This window comes from Siniperca chuatsi, linkage group LG9, assembly GCF_020085105.1.
Source record: "Siniperca chuatsi isolate FFG_IHB_CAS linkage group LG9, ASM2008510v1, whole genome shotgun sequence".
NCBI classification, from domain to species: domain Eukaryota; kingdom Metazoa; phylum Chordata; class Actinopteri; order Centrarchiformes; family Sinipercidae; genus Siniperca; species Siniperca chuatsi.
Genome location: NC_058050.1, coordinates 13,943,262 through 13,963,601, shown reverse-complemented (window position 1 = coordinate 13,963,601; position 20,340 = coordinate 13,943,262). Strand labels below are relative to the sequence as shown.

The 20,340-nt window shown below is 39.3% G+C and overlaps 2 protein-coding genes across 4 annotated transcripts; one reads left to right on the top strand and one right to left on the bottom strand.

Moving 5' to 3' along the window:
* Positions 1–1,208: 1,208 nt before the first annotated feature.
* rundc3b (RUN domain containing 3b) lies at positions 1,209–14,609 on the top strand. Of its 3 annotated transcripts, none has more exons than XM_044209394.1 (11): positions 1,209–1,481; positions 6,054–6,169; positions 6,525–6,658; positions 7,885–7,970; positions 8,254–8,343; positions 9,697–9,777; positions 10,443–10,617; positions 11,030–11,187; positions 12,187–12,367; positions 13,107–13,228; positions 13,317–13,458. In XM_044209394.1, exons 1-11 carry the CDS (start codon positions 1,387–1,389, stop codon positions 13,318–13,320), a joined length of 1,242 nt encoding a protein of 413 aa, XP_044065329.1. In that variant the 5' UTR covers positions 1,209–1,386; the 3' UTR covers positions 13,321–13,458. The 3 variants fall into 3 exon arrangements, with proteins under 3 accessions (XP_044065329.1, XP_044065328.1, XP_044065330.1); XM_044209393.1 differs by having other exon boundaries at positions 1,210–1,481; positions 12,187–12,333; positions 13,317–14,609; XM_044209395.1 differs by lacking the exon at positions 12,187–12,367 and having other exon boundaries at positions 1,210–1,481; positions 13,317–14,609.
* Positions 14,538–20,226, bottom strand: slc25a40 (solute carrier family 25 member 40). Its single transcript, XM_044209398.1, has 10 exons — positions 20,033–20,226; positions 19,712–19,816; positions 18,930–18,989; positions 18,730–18,836; positions 18,441–18,508; positions 17,951–18,075; positions 16,993–17,276; positions 16,770–16,851; positions 15,539–15,619; positions 14,538–15,445 (listed from the first exon to the last, which is right to left on the bottom strand). Exons 2-10 carry the CDS (start codon positions 19,809–19,811, stop codon positions 15,312–15,314), a joined length of 1,041 nt encoding a protein of 346 aa, XP_044065333.1. The 5' UTR covers positions 19,812–19,816; positions 20,033–20,226; the 3' UTR covers positions 14,538–15,311.
* Between the last annotated feature and the right edge of the window lie 114 nt (positions 20,227–20,340).

Sequence of the window (20,340 nt, the reverse complement as noted above, 5' to 3'; positions counted from 1 at the left end):
TATGTTTTCTGATGCTGCGAAAGGTTTGTTTACATCAGTAGCCTAATGTTTTGTTAACACAGGAGTAAAACAGATCTATATATTTCAAGTATGAATAACTGAGAAAATTCTAGTTAAATCTATGACTCAGACCCTTCAGTAACACACACGTGGAAATACCTGTAGTTCATATGGTCAGAAATAGCCCACTGATTGAGCTTAAAACAACAACTTCCTGTTCCCACACGTTCTTGAATGTGATGTTCAAAAAGGGAAATAAAAGATACAGAATATTTTCTTTCATTTTGTTGGATGAATCAGCTTTTTAACGCTTGCAGCTGACTACAGGCAACATTAAAACAGCTATGCCATTTACACATGAGATCATTTTCTTTGTATGGATGACAGGCAGCCACTCACACCCTTATTTAACTCCGCACACCGACGACAGGCTAAAAATCATTTCTTTCAGGACCCTCTGCTGTCAGTAACAGCATCATACTACCGGTTGGACACACCTACCTTCAAAATAAAAGTAGGCCACATTTGGCGCTTTTTAGAACATTTAAAGTCAGTGTTTGGTGTAATAACAGCATGAAATACAACCTGTGTAATATGGACAGGTAGCCTTATGTTAACAAGTCTATACTGTTTAAATGCGAAAAGTAGCATACAACTAGCCCTGAAATAGAAAGTCTTATAAGTATTCTTTGTATTTTATTTTCTGTGCATTTAATTTTTCTGCGTAAAGGTCTGACTGCTGTTGCAAAGTGTTTTTCACACTGCAAGGCATTCTGGTAGGGAAGTACTGAGTTATTAATACAAATATAATAATAATGATGATGATAATAAATGCTAATGTTAAATTATAATAAACCCCAGGTCACTAAAACTCCCAAATTAAAACAATACAGAGGACATGACTTCAGTGTCCTTAATATTAGCTATTAGCCCTGTTTATATAACACCAAACCATATCAGTGTGTTGACACACATTTATTTTTAGAGCAAACAGCAGTTTTCAATTATTAATTATATTCTAGAAAGTATTTGCCGACTGATTATTTATTTAAAAATGTTAGTGTAAATTAAATGAAACTCTATTACTGTGGAACTGGGTTTAATGCGTGTATAAATGAACAATAACAATATATATTTTTTATGTCGAGTCAGAAGCACAGGCTGCTGGTCTGCCATGCGAGCTTTTATTTTGAAAGTTCCAGCCGGGGGTCCTTTAACACTAGACTTGACGCAGGTTTCTGTTAGTCTGTGGTTCAGCCCCATCTTCAGCTGAGCGGCGTGTGCTCCTCCGGGGTGACGGAGACAGCTGGTCCTGCCCTGCTGCAGAGGAGCTAAGCGGGGGGACTGCGCACCGCCTCCGGCCGCAGCCACAGACACGGGCCGGGGATGGCGTCGCCTTGCGTGGGGATGCATCTCATCCGCAAGCGGGGAGCAGGCAGGAGCACCGCGGTGGAGAGGAGGAACCTGCTCACGGTGTGCCGGTGGGTAATCCTCACACACTGTTCGTTCTTTTAATGACAGGGAGGATGAAAGAGCGTCTGCAGCTGAATTTCTGACGGCAGATTTGTTTATTAATCATGTCAGAGGCACGCGTTTGTTTGAGGTTAGCTTGGGGAGCCACAGACTCACTATGCACACAGAAGAAAGTCATTCTGTGTTTGTTGGATGAGTTGCATCAAAATAGTATTGAAAAAATATTAAATTATCAGCTGGCTGACCTCAGATAAATGCCTCTATCGTGTGTATGTTGTACATTAAATCATCTCTTTCATTCACTTACTCAAACACACACATTGACGCCCACCACCAGCAGCCTCCATTAAACATTCATGCAATCACATTTCAGTTTTAATTACCCTCATAATCAGTTCAGTGTAGGATTAAGGTCAGGGTTTTAGAAACACTGAGGCCACGAGTCCTAATTCCAAATTCACAACCCCACCCCCTTGAGAAATTTTGGATTAGCCATCAAAAACACTTTGTAAAATTATCTTTTGAAATTTTGTCATGTAACTGTGCAATAATATCTTTTGTCTAATTTCTCTTAGTCATGATCTAAAGACAGTTTCAGACGCCCCTCCACACAGGAATATAATTCGAGTAGATAAATTTGCCTCAAACTCCAATTTAAAGGTACTGAGTCTTGAAAACACTGCGTAAACTGGGTGTTTTTGCAGAATACACAGTAAACATTCCTGAAAACAATACTGAGGACAGGAGCTCGCTTTCCTCAGTTCATTCCTCAATGCATTTATAAATGATAAGCTGAGTAATAAATAAGGAGCATGTATAGATGCTGAGGTGTGCACACACACATGTCGCCTGCCTGTTTCTCCCCCTCTCTTTGTCAGTTGAAGTGAAAAGCTCTCCGAGTATTGATTTGTGGGCCTCTCTGTGCTGCTGGCATATGTCAGTTACCGACTGACAGTCCCTGTGGTGCTTTTGAGACAGAAGATTACAAGAAGTCAGAGAAAAGGGAAGATACGGAGGTGTAGTTTATTTTTATTTTTTTCATTTTGGCACTAAACAGTTCAGAAAACAAACAGATAATGCACCACCTGCCCCAGCTGGTGTCAAGTGTAGCAGTTGACAAAAGAACAAATCTAAATTTTCAGGCTTCAGGACGGTTCAGGTGTGGCTGTGCTCAGTATGCCTTCCTCCATTAACGTCACTTGAAGCAGATGTAAAGGGAGAGTAATTAGACGCAGGTGCCTCCTGCCTGACCAGGATGGTCCTTTCCCGCCTCTTTCTGCCTCCGCACCAGCCATCAACTCGCTGACTCGCGCAAGCGGAGGAGGGAAAAGAGTGAGGAAAGTGATGGGAGATTGGCAAAAACAATGAGGAGTAGATGAAATATTACTGCAGTTAAAGAAAGACTAAGGAAATCAACCCCTTACATACATATCCCCCTTTTGTGTCCTCTTATGTAGCATTTAAGGTTGTCAAAATCATGTTCTTCTACACTGTGAGCAACTATTTTGATAATTGATTACTCATTTCAGTCATTTTTTTAAGCAAAAATGCCAACTATTCACTGAGTCCAGCTTCTCAAATGTGAAGATTCGATGCTTTTCTTTATTATATATGATAGTAAACTGGAGTTTGGCCTGTTGGTCGGACAAAAACAAGCAACTTGATAGTGATGTTGGGCTAATTTTAATTGTTATTTTATACTATTTTGACATTTTATAAACCAAATGATTAATCAAGTAGACTAATTCATAGTTAGTTTATGGGCTGAGGAACTGAAAATAATCAGTCCACAATACCTCTTCTTTCTGCAGAAGTACAAGCCTCTTAACTTGTTTTGATGCTGCGATAAATGTCCCTCTCTTATAGTGTTCTCTGCTGAAATTGACACTTTTTTATGTTGACTCAATCAGCAAATGGTGTCCCGTTTCCTGTCTTATAACCATTTGTTGTGGAGTTTAAAATGTACGTTTTCTGATGCCTCAGACTTAATGAGTTGACACATCACAAGTCCGTGGATGTTTGTAACTTCTCTCATTCATAAGCATCACGTTGAAATGCAGAAAACAGATCATTCACCTATTTTTATTTTTTTTTGAAAGGGAACAAGCTTAAATTCATTATGTTGTTAGTCGCTTAGCAACAGGGTTCTCACGACTTCAACCACTTCAATGCCAAAACTGTGCACGCGACCTTTCATGTCAAAAACACAACCTCAGGACTTACATTTGAATGCAGCGTCAGATAAAACAGCTGTATTGTGGAAGTTTTGAGGCTTTAAGGACCAGTTAACTGACAGGCTGTCTGACCCTAAAGGGACGTTTTTATTCAGTTGATGCAATGGAAAGATCAATTTATCATCTTTTTAAATGACTGTGTTCCCGTTTCAGTTCCCTAAATTATTAATAAATAGTTAGTGTTCTAATTTAGTCTTTTTGTAGTTATATAACAACATATATGTTACACAAATGAAACATTTAGATTACTAGTTACTTGGAGAAAGCCTGGGAGATAAGAAAAAAAGCTCTCAAGATAAAATGTAGGTGTACAGTTCAGTGTACAGTTCATCTGTTATTTTAAAGGTGGGGTATGCCATTCTGGAGAATCTCCAATAAAATGACAAGTACCATGCTATAGAGCGAACAATGACACAGCAAGTAATATAACTAATATTAGCTAGTGGGTTAGCTTAGCTAGGTTATGGGTTAGCAAACTGTTGCTACAGTTGCTAGAAACAGCCGGAGAGGACGAGACGTTTCCCAGAGGCAGCACACCAGCTCCAGACAGCGATACTCACAACTCTCCTGCTACTATAGCTAACAGCAACATATGTCGGCAAACTAGAAGGTAAGCTGGCAAGTCATGTAACGTTACCTGACAAACAAAGCATGGCTGGAATAGTGTTGTGTGGCTCGGTCCGAGCCATTTTGTTTGTTTCCCATTTACAGAGGCAGGGCTGTGTACAAACACCAGAGTTTATTTCTGTGCGAACACTGGACAGCTAGCGTACTGCGAGGAGATATTCACTGAATTTGACGAAAAGACGTGTATTGGATTAGAATTGCATACTCCACCGTTAAATCTGTTATTTGTAATAAAATGGAAGTGTTTTCATAATGTGGTAATCTTTTTCATTTTGTTCGGGGTTTTTTTGTATATAATATCATATTATCGGAAGATGTATGTTTTGTAAAATAGCGGTTTTACATTAGTCGTTATTTACAGCAGAATATTGTACATGTGTTTTTCTTTGTCGCAGTTTATTTCAGAATTTGAGGTTTTCTCACATTGGCTGAAAGTCCCTGTGCCTAGATTTTTACTGTGTGGATGCTGACAGAAGTAATAACTGAGAGGATAAGTGCAATATACTCCACACAGACAGGAAATTAGGTCTGTCTAAATTGCCGTGAAGGGTTGTTTTTCGAAGTGTCTAAAAGTTAATTTACATGATATGTGATTAAAAACTCTGCCCTTATTCATTGAAATAAGCTGACATCTGTCAGTATTCACCATCTTTCACAGGAAGCACACACTCTGTGGTCACCCGGCTGCTAAGCAACAAGATAGAGATATGAAGTCAGATTATTTAGCCGACGTTAAGGGCTACACACAATTTGGCAGAACTTTACACACACACACTGCAGCCTTGGCCATTAACTCTCCTTCCTGTCTAATTAGATGAAACCAGATTAGGCAGAGTCGGTCGGTGCACATGACTGTCATAGTGGGCAGCACATTATGACTGGTTTCATCCCAGGATACTATCAAAGCCTCATTACAACTATGGACGCCAGATGTGTTTAGTTTTCGTACCTTGTAATTAATGAGAGAAATGTTAAGTTCAGAGTAAGACAATAAACTGTTATGTTAATTAAGATGACTTTGTTCTTATGTGCGTTTGGTAAAATGTGCATTGCCAGTCTGAGTGTGTCTTCATCTTTGACATCATTCAGTCTGGGATCAGACAGCAATGAAATAAAGTAATTTTATCATTGTGGATACTTCGATCCCTCACACATTTAAAGGGATACTTGCATCCATTTTGCACACCTTACAGCAATTTGCACACTGTATGCATGCACATGTTTAAAGGGCATACTTTTATACTTAAAATATATCTAAAATGTTTTTTTATTTTTTGCACTATTCTTGTGTGTTCATCCATGTGCTGCTGCTGTGACATGAGAATTTCCCCGCGGGGATAAATAAAGTATTTATCGATCCATAAAGTTGGGGGACTCACGAGAGATTTAAAAAAAAGAAAGTAGAATGGTAAAAAAAAAAAATTGAAGCCGCTATATCCCGACTTGTGTGACATGTGTGAAGCTCCAAAAACACTGGATCCAACAATTCCCATAATGCAACCAGCAGCAGCTTTTCATTAGACACTACTTCCTGATAAATGCCTATAAAGATCCATGCAGTCTTTTTGTTTTAAATATATAGTCTCCAAGCTGAACCAACCCCTGGTGACTTCCTCTATACTGCTTATTCTATGTGTAAAATTGGTGAAGTTGCCCTTTAAGCTACAGGTCCGATCACGGATTTTAGTACGGATTTTGTATGTCTTCTTTTGTGTTCAGGTTTTCAGTGAAGACTTTGCTGGACCGCTCATGTTTTGAGACAATAGATGACTCGTCTCCAGAGTTCGTTAACTTTGTTTCCATCCTGGAGCACATCCTCAGCCATCGACTCAAAGGTAAAAACGTAAGCAATATTCTTAATACCATACACAGTATCTTCTTATTATTCTTAAACTATAGACTGAAAACCAGACTTGTATTTGAGGCCTCCACTTCCAGAAAGTTGGACTCTTTTCTTTATATTTTTCCCACCCCTAACAGCTACAAAAAAATCCATATAAGTCTAATTAGTGCACAATTTATGTCACTTGTAATGTAATTTTTTGGGTAAAAAAAGCCCTTCAACTGTGTTCCACTGCCATTTGTTTAACAAGTGCAAAGTTGATGTGTGCATCTTCAAACGTTCAGAGCAGTATGAATGCCGATCCAAGCTCGTAAAAACCTGTTTCCTTCTTCTCCTTTTTCTCTCAGGTCAGACAACTTGGTTTGGCTATGAGAGTCCTCGGAGTTTCTGGGATTACATAAAAGCTGCCTGCAGTAAAGTCCCTCATAATTGCATCCGGAGCATCGAGAGCATGGAGAATGTGCGATTATCGAGAGCTAAAGTGAGAATAAAACTGTCTTGGGATCAGATTAAATTACCTGAGGCAGTGGGGAAGAAAATAACTTCAGTCTTCAACACCAGAAAGACGAATACAGAGTATTTGATTAAAAAACAAAATACATGTTTAATTTAGCCAAAAACTGAAAGATACAAGTAATATCAGTTTTGTATTCACAGTACTAAATCTTCTACTTTGAGTAGTGTATCTTAACCCACAGCACAATCAGGTATTTGTGATGTTAGCTTACTTTGCATTATCCCCTTAGAAAAAGAACAAAGGGAACAAAAAAAAATGTTAAGAACACACATGCGCATAAAACATGACTCAGTCTTACCCCACGACTAGAGCCTAGAGCTAATCTCTCTCTCTCGACATTTCATCAGGGCCTTTTATCTGCTTTATTACCACTCAGCAGCTCATTTTTAGCCATGCTAGAGGCGTGGCTTTAGGGAAGGCAATGTCGGTAGGTCTGTCGGTCCGTCAGTCCACCACTTTGGTGCCACCATTAGGTTGACATTTTTAGTTTTCAGTGAAATATCTCAACAACTGTTGGTGCAGATATTCATGGTGCCCAGTGGATGAATCCTAATGACTTTGGTGATTCCCTGACATTTCCAGTAGCAGGTCAAGTTTTCACTTGCACCACACATCCAGTGAAATCTTTTAACATCTGCTAGATGGATTGGCACAACATTGACTTAATGACTTTGGTTGAATCCCTGACTTTTGCTCTAGCGCCACCATGAGGTTGACATTTGTGGTTTTGAATGAAATGTCTCGACAACTGCTGGATGGATTGCCATGAAAATTGGTACACACATTCAAGCCCCCCTCAAGATAAATTGTAATCACTTTGTTGATCCCCTGACTTTTCATCTAGCACCATCATCAGGTCAAAATTAAAATTTGTCCAGTGCTTTTGTTTATGACCAAATACCTGCAAAACATACAACATTCCCATCAGCCTCAGCTGTACTTTATGTTTCGTGCTAAACTAAGTTGGCAAACATAATAAACATTACTGCTCAACATCAACATTTTAACATTGTCATTGTTAGCATGTTAGCATGCTGACATTAGCATTTAGCTCAAATCACCACTGTAGTACAGCCTCACAGAGCAGCTAGCATGGCTGTAGCCTCTTAGTCTTGTTATCCTGTAGAGAGTATTTCTGGTGATACAAGCTTCCACTAACAGCTCAATGTAACTTGTTTCTCTCTCTGCAGGGCAGAGCGTGGATCAGAGTGGTCCTGATGGAGAAAAGATTATCAGAATACATCTCATCTGCACTGAGGGACTTCAAAACGACCAGGTCTTAATGTGCTCTTATACTGTACTCACACAGTTTCCCCCTTCAACCCAATTACAGACGTTTTATCAAATCAAGTGTATTCAGGAAGGGTCTCTCTCCAACATCAGTGTGCTGCAGGATCATTTAGATCCTTTTACACTTGACCTCAAGCAGTCAGTGATCACACATCTTGCAGCTGCACCTGTCTGCTCTGTTTTTTCTTTAATTCCCAGTCTGTTGACTAGATCTGGAGGAGCGTGAGCTGAATTAATGCAAATAATGTGCACGCATGTGTTGACTGTAGGAGGTTTTACGAGGACGGAGCGATCATGCTGGGAGAGGAGGCAGGGCTGTTAGCAGACACACTCATCGGACTCAACACTATCGACTTCAGGTACTAATCATGTTCTGCTTTTTCTTACTGTAACTCTTCAGTCCTGCTTTCTCTCAGTGTGTAGCTTTTTCTGCATGCAATACATTTTAGGCAGCAGTGTCATCGGAAAAGTAACAATCCCTTTACAAATTCTGAGGGTGATCCAAAAGGCTTTCATCTTAATTAGTGGAAAAGGAGAATGTGGATGGAAAAAGAAGCTGCAATATAATACAACTACCAGAGATACAAAGAGGCCAGATAGTTGCTGCCTGAACTGCAGGTGCATGACTTGCAAATGCTGCAGAATCATATGATGGGGCAAGAAAGAAAGCTTCAAATAATAAATCGTATACCTAACACAAGAAAACCGCATTAGCAAAGATGAACAGTGATCCTAGGTGGTCAATAAACACACTTAATGGGATATTTGCTGAACACTACAAACAATGTCCTCCAAAAATAACCATTAAGTAGAATCAGCACATCTGTCTCTACAAAAACAAATCCATCCTCACCAAATTGGTACAATTTACTGCAGTGTTGATTACTGCCCTAGGTGTGATTAGTAGAGAGAAGAAACATTTTTGTTGTTGTTGTTGTTTGCAAAATAATTTCTTAAAATATAAACAAATATAAAATCCCATAGAAGATTGTAAATTAGTTGAAAAACCTATCTGTGCATTTGGTTAAGCAGCAGTTGGGTTCACATCACTAGTTTAGAGATTTTAGAATTATACATTTTTGGATAAACTTAAAGGTGCTCAGGAGAAATAAACCATTGTCTGACCCTGCTGAAAAGACGTATACAGCGCCTATAAAAGGAATCCATCTCCCTTTGGAAGTTTTCATGTTTTATTGTTTTACAGCATTGAATTAAAGTAGATTTAAGTTGGCTTTTTTTGGACACTGATCAACAGAAAAAAATACTTATTAATTAACTTTTTTAAAGTTAAAGTAAAAAAACAGATCTTTACTAAGTGGAAAATATTTATAAATATAAAATACAAAATACTTGTTGCATAAGTATTCACCTTCTTTAATAGGACACACCTACGTCATCACTGGTGTAGGCTGTTGGTTTTAGAAGTGACATAAGTCGTTAAATGGAGATTACCTGTATGTAGTCAAGGGGTTTCTGTTGATTATAATATAAAACCGTCCAACTTTTGGTGAGTCAGTACCTTCACCATGAAACAAAAGAACACTCCATGCAATTTTGCGACAAGGTGATTAAAAGGTACAAGTCGGGATGGATACAATAAAATTTTAAGTCACTTGGAGTCCAGTTAAATCCGTCATTAAGAAACACACAGCTGTAAATCTGGTAAAAGAAGAGACAGTGCTTTTATTTTCCATCCTGTCTTCTCTCTTTAGCTTCTGTCTGAAAGGAGAGGGTGTAGATGGCAGCTGCCCCGCCGTGATCGACTACACGCCTTACCTGAAGTTCACCCAGAGGTATGTGGTCAAATACTTCCGTCACACAGTTCATCATCAGTGTACTGTATAGCAGGGGTCAGCAATTAGGTTCAGCCACTACTGTTCAATGGTCCAACATTTACAGGCAACACACAGGAAACACATTCCCATATGTTTTTTTGTTTGTTTCTTTTTGTCTATTTGTTTTAACAAACAGTTTTAGCAGCATATCATTCTTGTTAGTAAGTGAGGACTAACAGAGTTTCAGCATTTTATGTTAATCCTCATTTGGCAAAAAATGACTCATAAACATTAACATATGTTCTGTGTTGCACTACAAAGATACTGGAGATGTAATTGATTACACACACACACCAAACAGGGGAATAAAAGGACTGTTGTTGACTTAAATCTGTTCTAGACCTCATTATTATTTCAGCAGCATGCACTGGGCAAATAGCCTGCATCTCCTTATGTGGGGGCAGTATTAGATTTTGTATTTATTGGGATTTACATGATATTTACATTGTTATCTACAGCAGAGTTGTGAAAAATCATGTAAAAGTTTGAACTATGAAAAGCAAGACATCAGCTTTGGTCAGGGAGCCAAAAATGTTGTTGTAGGGTCAGATTTGGCCCACGGGCCGCTGTTTACCTGTATAGGATGTGTACTCATATGAGGCCCACGCTGGTCCCCTGTGCAGCGCGGGCAGCATCAGCAGTGACGAGGAGGAGATGAGGACTCTGGGGAGCAGCGGCAGTGAAAGCAGCACTCCCGACAAAATGGCCACCGCCGCCTCCATCTTCACCGAGCAGAGCACCTTGGTCAGCAAGTGCAAGCGCTTTGAGCAGAAGTATCGCATGGCGCTGGAGCAGAAGGTAGCACCTGTGTGTGTGTGTGTGTGTGTGTGTGAGTGAGAGAGCAATATTACTGTTATTTAGGGATAGACAAATTGGATGGTAATATATGCCAATGTGACATTTTCCTTGATGCCTGGATGATAATTAGAGGCTTGAATTGTGAAATGCCAGGAGGAAATGTCTTCTGTGAAGAAATATTTTTTGACACAAGCAAACACACTTTCAGCTTGATGGGATTTCTTGCATGCACAACATCCATAGTGTTTCTTCCCTCTGTGGCTTCAGCTGTTGTTCAAGATGATGAAGCTGCCACAGTCTCTGCTCTGCGGTTAATCCATTTGCTCTGAGCCAAAACCTCCATGGCAGTAAACAAACAAATGATAGTGTGTGTGTGTGTGTGTGTTTGTGTGTTTGTGTGTTTGTGTCTCAGGGTTACCTGGAAGAGCTGGTCCGTCTACGAGAAGCCCAGCTGTCAGAGGCTGTGTCTCATAACAAAGCTCTTCAGCAGAGCCTAGCAGACACACACCTCTCCCACACACTGGAGAAAGAACAGCTTGAGTACATCATACTGGAACTACAGGACCAACTGTGAGTTCAGGACCAACTGTGTGTTTTTGATGTTTGACAGCGAGTGCATGTGAGGTCGCTGACGATAAGGTGGAGAGAACTTTGCAGCAGATCCAGCTGTGAATTTGACATTCAGGACACAGCAAGAAGCCTGGAAGTTGCAGGTGGTTTGTTATTTGTGTGCAGTTGAATCGCAGTCAGTGCGGGGGAAGAGGAAAAGGTGCATCACGATTGTGCCTTTCCATTTATTTTCATTAATGTTCTAATCAGTGAGAAAACGGTTCTCACTGATACAATGTAGGTTTCAAAGTCTGTCAAGAGGATTTGGGTCATGATCTCTGTAAATGAAGCTGCAGTCTCAAGTCGGTGCGATGAGTCGGTGGACGTTTTCAAATGCAAATAGTGAAAAGCAAAGTGAAAAGACAGAGAGAAACTGTGAGAACGACAACGTGTCAGAGTAAAATGCAGGTAAAAGTGTGATCAGAGATGAAATCAAAGTGTTGGATATTTCAAAGAAATAGTGACAGATGTGGGAGATCTCCTGTGACAACATAAGGCAGGTTTATGATTTTGTGACTGATAATGATGCATCGGCTGGTGTTCATTTTATTTTACACCAACACTTTACAAACTACCAAGGAGCCCTTAAATTTGGTTATTAAATAATTGTGACCAAGATAAAATAAACGTGTCAATGTTCTCTTGTAGACAAACTATTGTATGCAATGAAAAACACCTTTTTTTGTTACACGTGCCGATACTGAGATATCTGTGATAAGCTAATAATAGCCAATAATATCGTATGCCTGCTCTATTGGCTAGGCATTATCTTTTATAATCTTATGAAGTTTTGTCTACTTCATGTATTTGAGAAGAATACATTTGTATACAAACGGGAAAAAAAGGTTGGGAGTAGCTACCAGTCAAAGCCTTTTTATGTTATTATTAATATGTTATTATTAAGAGTTTTATTTAGTCAATACATTGTCTCTAACTCTGGACACTGTCTACTGTCTTTAGGACAGTGATGAAGAACAATGATTTGCGGTCCAGACAAGAATTGACAGCCCATCTGACCAATCAGTGGCCGTCTCCTGTCGCCTTGGATGCCAACGCCGTTGCCTTGGACACGCTGCTGTACAGGAAGAGCACGGGACAGTGGGAGGAGTATGTAGATGAGTTGACATCCTCCAGCTTCCAGGTTTTGTTTGGTTGTGTCTAGGGCTGCAACCAATTATTAACTAATTAATTGATTTCTAAAGTGATTGGATTGCTCTTACCTCCATTATTAAATGATGATTCTAACTTGAACCTAAACATGACTCAGAAAAAAATGATGGCTAGCTGGATCTACTGCGGCAATAAGGTTGTTGGCAACTAGATGGACATTGGTGGTGTGGTGCATATGTAGATATGTTGACAATGGATTATCTGTGGCTGAGATCAGTGGGCTCAAACAGGAGGTGAGAGGGAGCACTTGAGACAGCAACATATTTACTTTCATAACAACTCCACAGATACTTTGTTGTGTATTTATCTCTGTGTGTCGTCTATATTCTTATTGGTTATTTTAGGAAATCTTAAACTACAAAGATGACTTGATTCAAAATGGGGCAAATTTTTGTTTTTGATTATTCAAATAATTGTTTAGTCTATAAAATGTTGCAAAATAGTGGACAATGTCCCAAGAGCTAAGATGAAATTGGTTTTGTCTGACACAGTCTAAATTTGCAATGATAAAAAAACTAACACGACCAGAAAAATCAGCAATTTTCTGAATCTTTGACCAGCAAATATTTGCTGTTTTTTGCTTTTTTTTAAATTACTTAAACAAATGAATCAATTAAAATGGTTAAAATAAAAAATGGACTAATTGTTTCAACACTAGCTATGTTATCTTCTATGTCTATCTTTACTGATCCTCTATCCTCTCTTTGCAGGAAGAGTTTCCAGAGTCTGGAGCAGCTGTCTGCAAACATGAGCCTCTCCCAGACTTCTCTCGAGCCGTCACACACGCTGAGTCTGGAGGCCAGGTCGGCCAGCACACACTGGCCCCACCAAGGTACGTCTGCTTCTGCACGTAAGCACTGTTGTCCAGGAAGACCGCCACTCTGTCGTGAGCGTTAATCATGTGAAACCACGTCTTTCAGGTAAAGAGGAAACTCCGTCTCTAAGAGGTCTGTGTGGCTCCCTGACCTCAGTCGCCAGCTACAAGTCTCTGGCCAGCCTGAAGTCCAGTGAGTGTTTGGCCAGTTCTGCAGCAGAGATCAGCAGCCCAGGCATCACTCCTTCATAGGGAATGTAGAGCTGAACAAACAGATCACCACCAGGGCCAGACAATCCAGGAACTTTCTAAGTGTAGGTGATGTTGACGTGCTGTCTGTAGAAGTTTATGTTCTGTATTTGGGGCCCAGAACTTTAACAAATGGAAGAAAGGTTTGCAGGTTGAGAATCTGGTGTAGCATGTTCTTTGAATTGTGTGAAAACTCAAGAGCAGCTCCATCAGACCGAATAATGTCTTAATAATGTACCATTCAGCTGAAACAACCTCTGACTCTTTATAGAGGATCTGCACCTGTAACTTCATCAATGTGTTTAAAATATTTTGTTTTGTTGGTGTTTTTTATCTGCAGAGCATCTGTCACCCCCCCCCCCCCCCACTAGTGTCACTTTACACTATTGAGAAGACAGTGATAAGCAAGTATTTTCACCCCTCGAAAAAGGTTTTCCAGGAGATTATAGCATGCTGAAAATACTGCAGACTGTGGAGCAGATCAGAGTTTAGGAGAAACACAGTAAGCCACAGTCAGTGTTTAGTCTTGTCACTACGAATTATTTCCTGCAGTTAAAAGGGTCCTTGAACAGTTTTTTAATCTAGCAATTTCTTTGATTTATGATGGTGACTGTACTTCCACTTTTGTCATCGAAGTTTTGCATAATGTAGTCTCACATTTTGTTCTCAGGTGTAAATGTTCCTGCACCCGTTTTTTATTTAATTTAATCAGTTTTATGTCGTCAGTGTTGTGCTTAATGCTGCATTACATGATTTCTTTCTCAGGTAATGATCACTGATTAATAATCACCCTTCAGTTCTGGGTTTTCTTTACAGTTCAGCTTTATCAGAAACAGACTATTGTTGTTATTCCCTTTAAATATTCCAATGCAGTATTCCAATGGCTGGTTACCACAAATAAATAATTCATAAAACTCTGAATAATGATCTGTTATCTTACAATAGATATTTTGAGAATGAGAATCAAGTGTATTTGCAGAGCATCAGTATAATGTAATTTGTATTATTGGTGACTAGCCGTGTACCTCAACACTTAACTCATGCCTTTAGCTCGTTCCAGCAGTCATTTGCACAGACGTACAGCAGATGTTTTATTGGATTTGTTTGCCTTTTTATCATTTTGAATAAACTCCTCTTACTCAAACAGTGAGAACTTGATTCGAGTTTCTTGTCGACAATGAACAGGTGTGTTGATAAAGCTTGAATAAAGTCAATGAATTAAAAGAATTTCCAAAGAAAATCAGGTATGTATATTGAACATTTGAGACGTGTGTCACAGTCCTCTTGCACAGTCTCTTGTCAAACTGAAAAACACTCATAGCTTTACACTCACACTGTACTGTCTGGCACAATATTGGCTTTTTGTGTGTGGATTTGAGTGGAAGTGCAAAAACATGGAGATTGTCTTTGTGTCAGGGGAGGAAACACTGATTCTGAGTGACACACAGAGGAATAAAACAGATTAATCATACATCTCTAATGTAAGGACTTCAGGCACAATGCACATGATCCCAGTGAGACAGCCACATGTGGGACCTGGAAAATGACACATTATTAACAAAACTGTGGCTGCCATCTGCTGGCTGTTCAAACATTATTTCTTTTCAGTTGTGCGCACAGGATCTATGGTGGTGAACATAAAACCATAGAATATTAAATCATAAATACTAATAAATAGCTTTTAAAATACATTTTGATCAACTATAATATCTTGCACTGCAGAAATGGGTCAAGCAGTTCATTATTTTTTTCACTTCCATTTCTGCTTGTTTGTAATTTGGCAACATAAGCCTTTTCCTTCCAGGTGCAATCATAGTGGCGTTTGGTTTGGAGAGAAATGACTGGAAAACTATCAGGTGTTGCTGGTCTGCAGCGGTCCGAGTATCCTCTCCTGGTTGTGTTTGTGGAAAAAGGCCTTCCCAAACTCATAAGAGCTGATCATGATGGCACATGCCGGGGCCACTTTGATCAGCCTGGGGAGGAAACCTGGCAGAGAGGCAACACATAAGAGGCGTGATTACGTACCAGTTCAGTTAGATATAACTATAATGATTCACAAAATAATACAAAAGTATCCACCTGCAAACAGTCCACCAAAACCGTCCTGTGCCACAATCCTGCTCATCACACTGAAGGTGGAGGAGGAAACCTGACATGACACTGAGAAGACAAAGACAACAGTCAACATAATATGACCCATGAACTACATAAAAAAACTGCCCACAATAGATATAGATACATTTCAGGAATCTGACGTCCCCACAGACCTGTCAGATGAGTTCAAGTACCCCTTCATCAACACCACTCATCATTTCCAAATGTGTTCATTTGAACTGGTTTCAAACTATTTAACACATTAACATACAGTTTTTCCCCTCCTCAAGTAGCTGTAATGTAGGAAAAATCATCTTACTCCACACTGTCTGACAGTATCACATATATATTATGTATCAGGTTCTTCCAGGAAATGTTTTAGACCAAGACTCAAGCTTAACCCTGACATATCTCTTGTATTGTCTACTGAAAGAGAAAATTGTCTTGGATTAAAGTTTGGATGCACAGCACCAGTTTGTAATGACTGGCCAATGGCATGCGCTGCTTGTTAAGGGGCTATTAATTATATAAATTAATTATATATATATATATATTGTTACAATTAGGGATGTCGCGATATACCGGTATTGACGATAACCATGATATTTAAAAATGAAATATTGATACAAATGATAATATTGTGTAAATAATCCAACGCCTCTTAAATCTTTTCTGTTTCTCACTTTGTCATAGTCACCTTAATGCTGGTTGCCACTCGCCATAACACAGAAAAAAAGATGAATTTCACTGATAGCATTAATTTTTTTCTTCAAATTTTCTATAGATATAATATTGTTATCGTGAATTCTTTTGGCCACAATAATCATGTAGTGAAAATCTGATATTGTGACAGCCCTAGTTACAATATTTTTTTCATACAAGACAGTGATCAATGCAACCATTTATCCATTACTTTAAGTCATCAAGTCCAACGTCTCTGCTCGCTGACTGACTAGTTTGCTTTCAATCGCAGCACACAATGTTTCATCTGACTGAGGGTGGTGGTAAATGTGTGCAGTCATCTTATCGTAGCTGGTAGTTAATGGCTATTTTCTGTGTACAATGACATTAAATTTACAAAAGATCAGCCTGCCACTAAGTTAGAATCCTATTTATGTGTTGATTTTCCTCGTAAACCCAAATATGGGAATCCACTGATGTTTGCAATCTTCCGAAGAATTTCCGAATTAAAATAAAGAGTTATTGCCATAATTACAATTCTTTGCTTGTAGCTCTCCCAGCTCCACCTGCCTTCTTGTCTTGACAACATCAAAAGGTAACGTTACAATGGACGCAATCTGAAAGAAATGGAAACATGTATTAATTACTAGATTAATGATAAGATTACGGTTTACTTATGAATTGTGATATTTTCTGTCAAGTTAATCAATATCCTCATCTACAGGTCGAAAAGCTGAATGCTACGCAGATGCACTTACAGAGCCAGACACCGCTCCAGATACGAAGGTAATGGTAAACGTGGGTTCTCTGGTGTTGTACCGTTCATACAGCCAGCTCTTGCTCTTCTCATAGTTGTACCAATACATGGCCGAGAAGGGCACGTCTCGGAGGAGTGTGGGCCCCAAACCCCGCCACAGAGACAGCCAGCCTTCTGTCTGCACTGCCGAGCGGATGCAGTCAGTCAGCTCCCTGTACGACTGTTTCTGATACTGCAGCTTCGTACGGATCAGCTCCAGAGGGCTGATCACTGTCGCTGAACCCACTGACACACACAGAGAACGGAGAGAAAACAGAGAGAACAGTTAAAAAACACATCTACTCTTGCTGCTGGACAGAAAAGTGCTAAAATCATACTGTCGCAGAGAAAACACTATCAAAACACACCAGCTAACAATGACATTGAGAGTTTAAAAAAAACTGAATTGTCATTGAAAACCATTTTTTCAGTTTGGTGGAGCATTTTAATTGAAAAGAGTAGTGTATCTCTTTATGAATTATCATCAAGCAAATTGTAGTCATCCTCACCAACTGTGCTTTTTTTACTCTCTTTTTAATAACTGCTCATGCTTATAAAAACAGAGTCGATCCAAGTCAGAGTCACAATGTGTCAAACTACGTTCTCAAAATGAAATCTAGTGTAGGATGAAATGACAGATACTCAGGGCTGTAGGGCAAAAAGTGTGGATGGTTGCCCTTGAAAATTAATCTGGAAATTAAACCTCCAGCATTATTAAAATACTGCAATGAGTTAACAATGCTAAAATGAATTCATACTCTAATGACTCAAAAGATGCCTTTTCACCCGTTTTTTGTTAAATAGATATGTTCCATTCGGTAAACAATAATTGAATGCAGACGATCAACAGTAATTGATGTTAATGCTTGTAACACTATCTACAGATGCTGTGCGAGAGCTGGAATCTGCAGTAAGCTCACCTCTAGCGATAGCTCCTGCCAGAAGAGGAGCCTCCTGAGCGTAGTCTCCCATCCTGACCCTCAGCGCTGCACACAGCTGGTCGTAGCACGTGAAGTAGATCACTGTAGCTGGGACTGCCATCACACTGGAGATAGCGCACACAGAAAATATCCATAAATTATGCTTCTATCAAAATTATTCCAGGCGGAGGAAAACATCAACCACAAAAACACCACCAATAAATGAATGAACGTGATTTATTAAAGAAAATTCCATTACGATAATACTTAACATAAATTAATCTTTGGTAATCAGCCTGCAAGAAAAGCTTAGGTGGTTTGCCACTAATCGGTACAACTTCAAACGGAAGCTCCCTTAATGAGTGCATCAGCTACAGGCTAAACGACTGTCGACCAACCACATTTGTTCAACAACTCAGCTTTAAGAGGAGAGGAGGCTGACTGAAGTGCAAAGAGGGAATAAAAGAAACACAGAAGACTTCACACTGACAGGGTTGGAGGTAGACCGCTCCATAATGCCTTTATTCCTTCACGGCGTACGATCTTGACGAAGGCATCCTGCAGAGATACAGACTGTAGAGTCAGTGTAGGAAGATGTGCTGTTTGTCAGTCAGGGGTTTTCTATCACAATGTGACTGTGCAGCTCTACTTTATGTATCAGCCACTAAAGCAAAACACAAACAAGATAGGGAACTTGTCTGACTGCTAAGTCTAAATCTTTATATTTTATTTTGGTAAACACTGAAAGGTGACATGCAATGGATATGTGAAATTTTTACCAGTGTGCCATTGAAGTGACCGGTGGCTTTGTACCAGGCCTTTGAGTTGCCGTTTTCACACACACATATGTGGTCCATAAGTCCATTGCAATAGACAAAGCATTTGCCTGAGAGGTATTGAAAAAAACATATGTGGTCATCTAACATTTATTGTACTAATAACCATAATACTAGACCAATGCTGTTCATATTCATTTTACCTTTGGGGAAGGGATTTTTCTGCGCCTGCAGTCTGATCTTCACAACATCCAAAGGTGTGACTGAAAAAAGCAAAAACTTACCATGAGCCTCTATGTGTGACAATAGGTACACTGTACAAATGTTGCCAAAGGTGATGTCTTTCTATGCAAAATGTAGATCTACTGTACTTATATAATACGTCAAGGCTTGTACATATATTTGGCCTGTAAAATATGCCAGATGAGGTAGAACACATACCACTGATAGTTTATTTGGTCACATAATTTGGTACATCTAGCTAAAACTAGTGCAGTCTCAGATAACAGCCATGCAATAAATCCTACATTAATGAAGGTTATAATGTTCAGTTTTTGTTGAAACTGTTTTAGAGAGGTGTTGATTCAACTTAATGGTCATTTTAGAGGCTGCAGTTTGTGGTACTGTTGAATTATATTGCACAGTACAGAGAAGTGTTTGCATTACAATCTATAGCCTCCTCAAAATTACCATAAACTTGAGTCAATGCCACTGTAAAACAGTATAGTATTGTATAGGTGTACCTAATAAAGTGGAAACTGAGATGTAGGTGTCAATTATTTTTAAGTTGCCTTTAATGTACTGAATTGAGTAGAAACAGTAGTGGTGAAGTGACAGCCTGGAAGGAAAGGAAAACAAATGACGTTTTGTGAGAAATGATTAGCAGTAATGTTGCATCAAATGAGCTAAATAAAGTAAAAACACCAGTCTAGTCATTTAAAAGGAAAAGACTACACATGACAGGCGATTCGTCTGGTTATCTCACCAAACAAAGATGTGAGGATGGCTCCGGAGCAGGACGCCACCATCTGTTGGAGTGGAGTAATGCCATTACTGGCTGAAGGAGCAGGACTTTGACCACTCATGCTGTCTTCTCAAAACACAAAGATACAGATCGACATTAGACGTTACGTTAGTTATGGCGCATACAAGAACTTGCTTTACTAAATGAGCTCATTAGCGGCCATAGAAACGTTGGCTTGGTTATTAAGTTATTACAAAATAATTCCAGGTACCGTAACATTACATGATGAAGAAAGCTCGCAGGTTAACCCGAGTTAGCTAATTAGTTTAGCTAACTTCCTACCTGTTAAAACACCTCAGCGAAGTCTTCCATGAACACACACATCCCTCTCAGGTTTTTTAGCTTCCCGACAGTATGACAGTTGCTACTGTCCTACAGGCTCTAAAATAAATTTCTTACACACGTGTGTATGCTCGAGGGATGTAACCCCTGATAACTGGTCAGTTTAGGTTTGCACAGCAAATATTACATGATGACACATGTTACGCAATATTAATTTCGGCAGAGCACATTCTTGGATTTTTCAAAATTTTACGTTACATGAATGAATGCAATAAAGGATATAAAACACGTACGCATATAGTATATAA

Bases quoted from the DNA above. Each gene is read 5' to 3' on its own strand.
- rundc3b (XM_044209393.1), top strand. From the start codon at position 1,387: ATGGCGTCGCCTTGCGTGGGGATGCATCTCATCCGCAAGCGGGGAGCA. The intron at 6,659-7,884 runs GTGAGAATAAAA...CTCTCTCTGCAG, and splicing joins TGCGATTATCGAGAGCTAAA to GGCAGAGCGTGGATCAGAGT. The intron at 13,229-13,316 runs GTACGTCTGCTT...CACGTCTTTCAG, and splicing joins CACACACTGGCCCCACCAAG to GTAAAGAGGAAACTCCGTCT.
- slc25a40 (XM_044209398.1), bottom strand. From the start codon at position 19,811: ATGAGTGGTCAAAGTCCTGCTCCTTCAGCCAGTAATGGCATTACTCCA. The intron at 18,509-18,729 runs GTAAAAATTTCA...GTATCTCTGCAG, and splicing joins GTCACTTCAATGGCACACTG to GATGCCTTCGTCAAGATCGT. The intron at 15,620-16,769 runs GTAATTATGGCA...TTGTCTTCTCAG, and splicing joins AGAGCTACAAGCAAAGAATT to TGTCATGTCAGGTTTCCTCC.